This window comes from Bison bison, unplaced genomic scaffold (assembly GCF_000754665.1).
Source record: "Bison bison bison isolate TAMUID 2011002044 unplaced genomic scaffold, Bison_UMD1.0 scf7180017864492, whole genome shotgun sequence".
NCBI classification, from domain to species: Eukaryota; Metazoa; Chordata; class Mammalia; order Artiodactyla; family Bovidae; genus Bison; species Bison bison.
The window spans coordinates 2,302,779-2,313,818 of record NW_011495051.1 but is presented as its reverse complement, the minus strand read 5'-3'; the positions used below and the strand labels follow the sequence as shown (position 1 = coordinate 2,313,818).

General features: G+C 48.0%; 1 protein-coding gene across 1 annotated transcript in view; it reads right to left on the bottom strand.

Moving 5' to 3' along the window:
- The window catches only part of GNA11 (guanine nucleotide binding protein (G protein), alpha 11 (Gq class)), a 27,095-nt gene extending 16,569 nt beyond the window's left edge, over window positions 1-10,526 (bottom strand). Inside the window, exons 1-2 of the mRNA XM_010828435.1 lie at window positions 10,462-10,526; window positions 10,263-10,370 (exon numbers count right to left, since the gene is read on the bottom strand). Of these exons, the coding sequence (XP_010826737.1) occupies window positions 10,263-10,370; window positions 10,462-10,526 (173 nt within the window). The remainder of the gene's footprint in view (window positions 1-10,262; window positions 10,371-10,461) is intronic.
- Between the last annotated feature and the right edge of the window lie 514 nt (window positions 10,527-11,040).

Sequence of the window (11,040 nt, the reverse complement as noted above, 5' to 3'; positions counted from 1 at the left end):
GGGCGGGGCCGCCCGGGATTCTGGGAATGTGGCGGACTCGGCTGGGCCGACTCGGGTGGCCGGCTCGGCTGCGCTCGGCTCCGCTCGGCCCCGCTCCGACCGGCGGCCCACTTGGCCCAGGAGCAGGGGGCTTCGACCGGTCGCTGCGGTCGCAGAGCTGAGCGACCCAGGCCCCACGTGAGACTCTCGGATACCAGCCCTCAGGGCCTCCCGGGGCGCCCTGGCACTGCCTGACTGAAAACAAAACTTCCTCTCATCCGTTCTTGGAACAAGCATTAATGGAACGCCTCCTGTATACCAGACTTGGGCTTAACATTAATACAGAACCTGCTAATATGCCAGGTATGGAGCAAGCATTAATGGAGTACCCGCTCTATACCAGACATTTACCAGCCATTTATGCAGTACCTACTGTATACCAGGCATGGACCAGCTTTTCACGTAGTGTCTACTGTGTAGCTAGTTGCAGTCCATGGGGTCGTAAAAAGCCAGACACAACTGAACAGCAACTGTCTAAGGATTACCAGGCGGAAAACAGTGTGATGCCTACTGTAAGCTAGGCACACACCATGCATTAATGCAACACTTGCTGTATATCAGGAATTAGTTGCCTGCTGTATTCCAGGCAGGGAGCAAGCATTAATGAAGCACCTACTGTAAACCAAGTACTGCAGGGTTGATTTTTATGGGAGCATTGCCACACCCATTCATTACGGAGGTTGGCCGCTCTCACCCTGCACCAGGGCAGAGTTGAGTTTTTGCAGCGTCACTAAAATATTTACTATCTGGCATCTTCGGAAAAGAGACCTAGGACGGGGTCTAAACACACAGTAGGTGCTCAATCCATGTTTTTTTTAGCTTATTTATTCTCATTTATTGAACATCTACTATATATCAGGCTAATAGGTAATTAGAAAAAAAGGATGTGAATAAATCGAAAAATAAAATAATGAAATTCAAAATAAATATGACATTGTTGTCAGCAACAGAGATCTGGAAATCACGCAAATGGGAAAGACATAGTTACAGCATCAGATAGAAAAATTCATTCTTGGAATTGTTTTAAAAAAATTCGTAAAAAAAAATTCATAAAAATACTATAAATAAAGACACTGGCAGCTCTCACATGTTTTTTATCTGACAGAGTTTCTTTTTTTCTTAACAATATTCAGCAAACAATTGGCATTCAGTTAGGACTACTAACTGATCAATACAGATGAACTCCCTCAAGACTGGGTGCTGCACTGCAACCACTTCTCAAACGCTGCCTTTAAGGTGTCCGTGCCGATGTGCCTGACCCTCCTGTAGGGTTTCGTTTGTTTGGCTGCTGTGGGTCTTAGTTGCAGTAGGTGAGATGTTCAGTTTTTATCGAAGCATGCGGGTTTTTTAGTTGCAGTGTGCAGGATCTTCTCCGTTTTTTGTTTTTTTTTTTTTAGTTGAGGCATGCAAACTCTTAGTTGTAGCATGTGGGATCTAGTTCCCTGACCAGGGATCAAAATCACGACTCCCTGCATTGGGAGCTCAGAACCTTAGTAACCTGAGCATCAGGAAAGTCCTTCTAGAGGTTTTTAAGTTTAGTTTCAAAAAGGGACATATTTTCACTGCCATATATGCATATTAGGATATGCCTTTTTGTAAACTTTGTTCTTATTTGGTTTCACCCTGTAACCCCTTTGGGCTTCCCTGGAGGCTCAGGCGGTAAAGAATTCACCTGCAATGCAGGAGACCCAGGTTTGATCCCTGGGTTGGGAAGATCCCCTGGAGAAGGGAAGGGCTACCCACTCCAGTATTCTTGCCTGGGAAATCCCATGGACACAGGAACCTGGACGGCCATCCCATTGCATATCATAATGTAATTTAAAATCTTATATATTTTTGATCCATGTGTTTTGAATGATGGAAAAGGGGACGGGGGGACGTCTGAAGTGGAGACCCATCTCACAGATGAGGAACCCGAGGTGCCCTTCTGCATGGTTCCTTGATGAGGACACCTGTCCCAGCCCTGACCTGGTCAGAACCCCGACTCTCTCCCCACCTGGCCCTACCCAGATCCCATCACACACCTTCCAAGCTGTACCTTGACACACTGGGCTCGCCTGTCTTGAGATAATGGGAGAGACAAAGGTCAAAGTCTCCATTTATTAGTTGATTGGGGCTGAGGAAAGGTTGATTCTTTGAGATGTTCATCTTGGGGACACCCCTGCTGGACACACAGCCAGGGTAGGGGCCCCCAGGGCCTCCCCCCGCCCCCACAAGAGAGGAAAGCTCCACTTGAACAAAGACCCAACACAGAGAACCCGAACAAAAACTTGGTTCCAGGCGCCTTGGCTCCATTGTCCCCTCCTCCAGGGAAGGCAGTCGGGCCAGGCCTTCCCGATGACACTTTCCAATGACACCCCCACCCCAGCACCACCCTGCTGGGCTCCCCAGAGCCCTTCTCCCAGGTGAAATCACCTTTTCTTTTCCTTTCCTCTCCTCTTCCCACCATACTATAGGGCGTCTCTGCTTTGATCACTGCTGCTTCTAGACCCAAACCTGGTACACAGTAGGTGCTCAGTTTTGATGCTCAGTTTCAGTGCTCAGTGCTATTGATGGGAGGAATAGTTGGGGTCTTTTCTGTTTTTTGACCGCACCATGCAGAGTGTGGAATCTTAGTTCCCCGACCAAGAATTGAACCCATGCCCCCTGTTCACTGTCTTGATTGTGCCGATGGTTACATGGGAGTGGACGTATAACAAAACTCATCAAGATGTACATTTTAAACACACGTGGTTCGTGGCATGTAAATTACACCTTCATAAAACTTCCAAAAATAAGAGGTGTCCAAGGAGGTGGTAGCCATAAAGTACACATGTATGCTTGCTCATTCACTCAGTTGTGTCCAACTCTTTGGGACCCTATGGACTGTGGCCTGCCAGGCTCCTCTGTCCATGGGAGTCTCCAGGCAAGAATACTGGAGTAGGTTGCCATTTCCTCCTCCAAGGGATCTTCCTAACCCAGAGATCAAACCCATGTCTCCTGCACCTCCTACACTGGCAGGCAGATTATTTACCACTGTGCCACCTGGGAAGGCCTGTAAAGTACACAGTAGGTACTTAATAAGTGCTTAAATGTCTTAAAGGATACTGAAACGGAGCAGAATCCACAGCGGGTGGCTTGTCATTCTCAGCCATTCACTTAGCATCTTCCTTGTGCCAGACCTGGGTGGGGACCAGGTGGGGAAACGATGGGGAAGGGAGGCCCACGGAGGAGGGATGGTTAGCTGGTCCCAGGGCCCAGCTGGTGGCTAATTACTAACTCTGGCTGCTCCACCCAGAGGCCCAGAGAGACAAAGTCCAGGGCTGCACGCCTTGATGGCTCAGAGGCCCCATCCTCCTGTCCCCACTGCCTCTTCCGCTCCTCCATCATTGGAAGTTGGTCTGCCATGCCCTGAGGGGTTCAATTTTATGAGGGGGTCCAGGGGCCAGGGAGCAAGGCCATTTCTTGGCACAGAGCTGAGAACAGGAGCAAAGGTGAATATGGCCAGGCTGGGGGCACACAGGGCAGGGATCAGAGGAGGGGGGGCCAGGGTAGGGGGGAATCAGAGGCCAGAGCACAGCCCTGGAATCGGGGGCAGATTCCACTGTATACAAGTCCCTGCCCTTCTCCAGTCCTCACAGCTGAAAATAGGGTGTTCATCAACCATGTCTCATGGACACTCAGCATCAGAGGAACCAGAAGGGGGTTGCATCATTATCCTGCCTTACACCCCAACCTGCAGTCCCAGAGGGTCTCTATTTGTTCTTTTTTCCTTTTTCTTGCCACCCAAAAAGGTCAGAGTGAGGAGTCAGTGTCTGTCTGACCTGGCCTGGCCTATAGCAAACACGCAATGAATGTTTTTTTTTTTTTCTTCTCTTTTTTATTTTTTATTGGAGTATAATTGCTTTAAAATATTGTGTTAGTTTCTGCTGTACAGCAAAACGAATCAGCTATATGAACATATATATCCCCTCTTTTTGGATTTACTTCCCATTTAGGTCAACACAGAGCATTGGGTAGAATTCCCTGTGTTTTACAGTAGATACTCATAATATCAGGGCTTCCTCAGTGGCTCAGCAGTAAAGAATCCACCTGCAATGCAGGAAACGCGGGTTCGATCCCTGGGTCAGGAAGATGCCCTGGAGGAGGAAATGGCAACCCACCCCAGTGTTCTTACCTGGAAAATTTCATGGACAGAGGAGCTTGCTGTGCTAGAGCCCATGGTGTCACAGAGAGTACGACACAACTGCGAGACTGAGCACACACAACGCACGCTCACCATTATCAATAGAGCACATGCACGCACGCTCACAGTATCAGTCGTGTGTCGGTCCCAACCTCACAATCCAGCCAACTCCCCTCTCCCTGCTCCATATCCATAGGTGTGTTCTCTACATCTGTGTCTCTATTTCTGCTTTGTAGATAAGATCATCTATACCAATTTTTTCAGATTCCACACATATGTGTTAATATATGGTGTCTGTTTTTTCTAACTTTATTCTGTATGACCGTCTCTAGGTCCATCTATGTCCCTACAAATGACCCCATTTTGTTCCTTTTTATGGATGAGTAATAACCCACAACCAACTCAAAGAATATGAATTTGAGCAAACTCTGGGAGATAGTGAAGGACAGGGAAGCCCAGCATGCTACAGTCCATGAGGTTGCAAAGAGTCGGACATGACTTAACAACTAAACAACAGCAACAGCATTCCATTGTACATATGTACATTCGTATATATCTATGCATTTCTCTGTTGATGGACATCTAGGTTGCTTCCATGTCCTACCTAGCAATGCATGTTTATTGCACAGCTCCATAAATATTAGCTTTTACTCTAACAACAGCAACAAAATGCATGCAGGTGGTCAATAAGAATGTTAGGAAAAAGTCCAGGAAGACCTCAGTGAGATGCCACCCACCAGAGTGGCTAAGATGGGAAAGTCTGAGCATAGTAAGTGCTGATGAGAAGAGGGCAACTGGGATTCTCGTCCACAATGGCTGGTGGGAGAGCAAAATGGGGCAACCTCTGCTGAAAGCAGTGTGGTGGGTTCTCAAAAAGTTCTTAAAATCATACACCTATCAGGGGGTCTAGCCATTCCACCCCTGGGTATTTACCAAACCGAAACAAAAGCATGCAAAGATTTGTACATGGATGCTCACAGCAGTCTCATTTTAAGCTAGTAGGTAAGAATCAGACTGTCTGATCTCCATCCTCCACCCACACACACCCCTGCAGGCTATGTGTCTTTCAAGAAGTGGCCAGCCTTCTATGAGCTTCCATTTCTTCATCTGTTAAAACGAAGGTGATGATATGAATTTCCAGGTAACCACTAAGCACATGAAAAGATGCTCTGCACATAATAGACACTCAAGGACTGTTGGTTTGTGTGAATTAAAAAAAAAAGTTCAATATCATTAGTCATCAGGGAAATGAAAATCAGAACCACAGTGGGACTCGGGGAGGACTCTGGGCTTTTACCAAAGAGAAGGTGGGAACCTGTAGGACTATGGGCAGAGGAGTGGCGAGGTCTGACTTAGGTGCTCACGGGCGCCCTCTGCTGACTGCTCCCAGGAGGACCGACTGGCGGCAAGGGTGGGAGTCGGGTACAAAATACAGGTGACTGTGCTGCAGGTCAGGAAGCAACAGTTAGAACTGGACATGGAACAACAGACTGGTTCCAAATAGGAAAAGGAGTACGTCAAGGCTGAATACTGTCACCCTGCTTATTTAACTTATATTCGGAGTACATCATGAGAAACGCTTGGCTGGAAGAAGCACAAGCTGGAATCAAGATTGCTGCGAGAAATATCAATAACCTTAGATATGCAGATGACACCACCCTTATGGCAGAAAGTGAAGAGGAACTAAAAAGTCTCTTGATGAAAGTGAAAGAGGAGAGTGAAAAAGTTGGCTTAAAGCTCAACATTCAGAAAACGAAGATCATGGCATCTGGTCTCATCATTTCATGGGAAATAGCTGGGGAAACAGTAGAAACAGTGTCAGACTTTATTTTTGGGGGCCCCAAAATCACTGCAGATGGTGATTGCAACCATGAAATTAAAAGAACACTTACTCCTTGGAAGGAAAGTTATGACCAACCTAGATAGCATATTGAAAAGCAGAGACATTACTTTGCCAACAAAGGTCTGTCTAGTCAAGGCTATGGTTTTTCCAGTGGTCATGTATGGATGTGAGAGTTGGACGGTGAAGAAAGCTGAGTGCCGAAGAATTGATGCTTTTGAACCGTGATGTTGGAGAAGACTCTTGAGAGTCCCTTGGACTGCAAGGAGATCCAACCAGTCCATCCTAAAGGAGATCAGTCCTGGGTGTTCATTGGAAGGACTGATGCTGAAGCTGAAACTCCAATACTTTGGCCACCTCATGCAAAGAGCTGACTCATTGGAAAAGACCCTGATGCTGGGAGGGATTGGGGGCAGGAGGAGAAGGGGATGACAGAGGATGAGATGGCTGGATGGCATCACCGACTCAATGAACATGAGTTTGGGTGAACTCCGGGAGTTGGTGATGGACAGGGAGGCCTGGTGTGCTGCAATTCATAGGGTCGCAAAGAGTCAGACACGACTGAGCGACTGAACTGAACTGTGCTAGTCCAGGTGAGCGATGAGGAGGGATGGACCCAGATGGAGGTAGAGCTGAAATGTTGTCTAGTCTCCTAAGCGGAGGAGGGCGGCGACGGGCCTCACGGATCAAGTACATGTGTGTCAGATGAGCTTCGTTCAGCTGTGAGTTACAGCCCTGTGTGCTGTGAGCTCAGTGTTAATGAATCAACAGCTCTTATTAAATAAGGTGTCTCTAAGCCGAAACACACATGGCAGAAGGCTATGTGTTGATCAGTTGACAAAAGTGCAGTGACCAGAGGCTCACAGAAGCCTAACCCCGCGTATCCCCAGGAGCAGCGATGCAGTGCTCACTAATTCAGCATTTGCAGCAGATGTAGCACAGAACTTCTGTGAATAAGAAGCAGGGACCCTACATTTACCCTGCCTCACTCTAGAACCTAGAGTCTAGATCACAACCCCAAACAACTGTTCAATAAGCTTCCACCACCATATACATTAAAATCAAAACTTGGGATTTCCCTGGCAGTTCAGTGGTTAAGACTGCACACTTCCACTGCAGGGGGCACGGGTTCAATCCCTGCTCAAGGCACTGGGATCCCATATGCTCTTTGGTGCTGCAAAATAAATAAAATCAAAACCGCCTTTTTAGGGACTCCCTTGGTGGTCCAGTGGTTAAGAATCTGCCTGCCAGTGCAGAGGATGCAGGTTTGATCCCTGGTTAGGAACTAGAGGACCCAGCACAGCCAAAATAAACAAAACAAACAAAAAACTTAAAACACAAAAACACAAACAAAACCATCAGCGTGGAACAATCAGTGCCATGAGGCATGCCTTTAGGAAATGTCCCCACCCTTAACTTCAGAGATGGAACTTGAGGTTCAGGGGGTGAGCTTGGTCCAGAGTCTTGCCCCAGCCAACCTGATGGCACAAGGAGCTTTGACCCAAGTGGCTGCAGAGGCTTTCGGTTCTGAGTTTTATTTGGAACTCTTCCCATCTCGATTCCCTTATTGCCCCTTATCTGTGTCCAGTAATAAAAATCGTCAAGGCTCCCCAGCAGGCAGGGGCGAGAGCAGATAACAGCAGACACGTGGGCAGTGTGAGCCGGCTGACTGCCCTGTGCCCGGGAGGGAGGAACAGCTAACCATTTCTGAACACTCTCTTCCTGCCAGGCTTTGTGCTTAGCAGTTTCATGTCTAAACACATTTACACAGGAAGGGGGTACAATTCTTTGATGCGTCTCCTTAAAGCCTAGAATCCCAGGAGAGTGGGCACAACCAGTGGGCACATACCCAATGTCATATCCAGGGCTTCCCAGATGGCTCAGTGGTAAAGAATCTGCCTGCCAACGCAGGAGATGCAGTTTGAAGAACTACCAGACTTTTCCACAGACTTTTCCACAGCAGCTGCACCACTTTCCATTCCTACCAGCCAAACATGATGGTTCTGATTTCTCCACATCCTCGCCAACATTGGTTACTTTCTAGGTTTTATGCTTTTTTTTAAGTTTTGCTTTTTTTTTTTTTCATTGACATCCTAATGGGTGTGAAGTGGTATCTCCTTGTGGTTTTGATTTGCATTTCCCTGATGACTAATGATGTTAAACATCCTTTTCATGTGCTTCTTGGCCATTTGTGTATCTTCTTTGTAGAAAAGCCTACTCAAGTCCTTTGTCCATGTCTTTACTGAGTTAGTGTGACCTGCTCTTGAACTTCATATATGTGCAGCTGGGCTACTAGCTCTTCATGCCTGCCCTCCAGCCACGTTGTGTCTGCCAGATGTGTCGAGGTCGTGAAAGTAGCCATTGACCATTTTCAGTGCAGTGATCCTAGCATAAGAATATCTCGCTTGAGGTCCACAGGCTTTACGATCTGGGTTCCTGACTTGTGTCTTTCCCAGCTTGGACTCTAATCATTGTTTTTGGCCGTCTGCAGGTCAAGAAATCAATTTAGTGGGTCGTGACCCACATTTTTATTTTCAGTGATACAGACTAAGAAGTATAATGCATCGTGCTGGGCAAGAAGTATTATCTTGGACAACTTTTATTGGGGTGCTGTATGTATTTAAATATGTGTCCTGGGACTTCCCTGGTGGTCCAGTGGCTAAGACTCTGACTCCCAATGCAGGGGGCCAAGGTTCGATTCCTGGTCAGAGAACTAGATCCCATATGCCACAACTAAGACGCAGTGCAGCCAAATAAATAATTTTTTTTAATACTTTAAAAATATCTGTCCTGAGCATGTATATAAATATTTTCTAATTAATTAATTTAGTTTTGCTGAGTGAAGATGTCATGGTCAAAAGAAGTTCGAAGTCCTTCCCCAATCCTTATAGACTGCATCTTTTTTGTTCATGTCCTTATTTTACTGTTTTTTTTTTTTTGATGTACCATGCAGCTTGTGGGATGCTCCCCGAGCAGGTATTGAACCTGGGCTGCAACGCTGAAAGCCTAAAATCCCAACCACTAGGCTACCAGAGAACACCCTAGACTCTTAGTTCATAATTTAAATATTGATGTGTGTGGGACATCCTTGGAGGTCCACTGGCTAGAACTCTGCACTCCCAGTGCAGGGGGCCCCAGTTTGATCCCAGTTTGGGAACCAGATCCCACATGCTGCAAAAAGAGTTCCCACATTGCAACTAAAAAAAAAAGATTAAAACAAGATCCTGAGAGCCACAGCTAAGACCTGGTGCAGTCAAACAAATAAATAAGTATTTAAAAAATGTATTGATGTGTGTGCTGAGTCCATTCACTGGAATGGTGATTCCCAGTGGGGGGTAATTTTGCCCCACTGAGAGATGGCCAGCAATGTCAGGGACATTTCTGATGGTCACAACTGGGGGTGATTCTGTGGTCCCCCACAGAGAATTATCTAGACCAAGTGTCCTAGATGGGGGGAAGGGATTCTGTGTTAATTACTTGATGGAAAAATAAATTTGATCCCTCCCTCACTTTAGACACCAGAATAAATTCCCAGTGGTCAGATGGTGTAAACCAGGGTGCCCCGCAGCAGGTGTGAGTCCTCTCCCCTCCCTCCCACTAGGGTGTGTATTTAAATGTGAGCAGTGTCTTGGGCGTCCCTGGTGGTGCAGTGGATAAGAATCTGCCTTCCAATGCAGAGGACTTGGGTTTGATCCCTAGTCCAGGAAGATTCCACACGGCAGAGCAATTAAGCCCACAGGCCACAGCCACTGAGTCTGTGTGCTGCAGCTACTGAAGCCCATATATCCTAGAGCCTGAGCTCTGCAACAAGAGAAGCCACTGCAATGAGAGAAGAGGGAGCATGGCAATGAAAACCCAGCAAAGCCAATAAAATAAAATAAATAATAAAATAATAATAAAAATAAATGTGTGCATCATCCCAGGACCTCAGAGGTCAGATGGCCATGGGACCCAGTCTCCTGGGGGGGTCATGGAATCCCCTAGTCCAGGGGATCCTCTCGGGGCAGTTCTGCCCCCCAGGGGACACTGGGGAGTAACTGGACATCTGTGGTCATTACGACTGGGGGGCTCCTGGCATTGCCTGGGTGGGGTCATGGGTGCTGCTCCACACCCCATAGTGCCCAGGATAGTCTCGGCACCAGTTTCCAAGCGCAGAGGGGTAACCTGGACTAGGTTGTGTGGTGTGCAGCGCCGTGTTCAGCACACAGCCTGGCTCACGGTGGACGCTCCCCAAGCACGTGCAAGCCGATGGCTGCCAGCGCCCAGCTCTGCCTCCGCCCAGCTCTGCCTCCGCCCCAGGCGCGGGTCCTGGGACACGCTGCCCCCCTGTGGACAGCCGTGGAATAGCAGCCTCCGCGCCCTAGTCATGGGGCTGGAGCGCGCTGGCAGCCTGGCCTGACTTTGAGGAGGGTCTCACGCGACGCTGCCCACCAGCACTTTCCGTCCAGGACGGCAGTATTCAAATTTGGTGTTGCCCGGCATGCTCGTCGCTGTGGCCACTGAGCCCCTGAGATGTAACCAGGGCAACTGGGGACATGGCGTCTTTCACCTCATTTCCATCAATTTCAGTGTAAAAGTATATAACCGTGTAAGATTAGGGGCTTGTGGTGGCTCAGATGGTAAAGAATCCGCCTGCAATGCGGGAGACTTGGGTTCGATCCCTGGGTCAGGAAAATCCCTTGGAGAAGGAAATGGCAACCCACTCCAGTATTCTTGCCTGGGAAATCCCATGGGTGGAGGAACCTGGCAGGCTACAGTCCATGGGGTCACAAAGGGTCGGACACGACTGAGTGACTTCACTTCACTTTATAGCAGGAGATGCTGTTTCCATCCCCCGGTGGGGAAGGTCCTCTGGAGTAGGAAATGGCAACCCATTCCAGTATTCTTGCCTGGAAAATTCCATGGACAGAGAAGCCTAGTGGGCTATAGTACACGGGCATGCAAAGAGTCAGACATGACTGAGCACAACACTCAACACCAGGTCTGGTCCATGGCG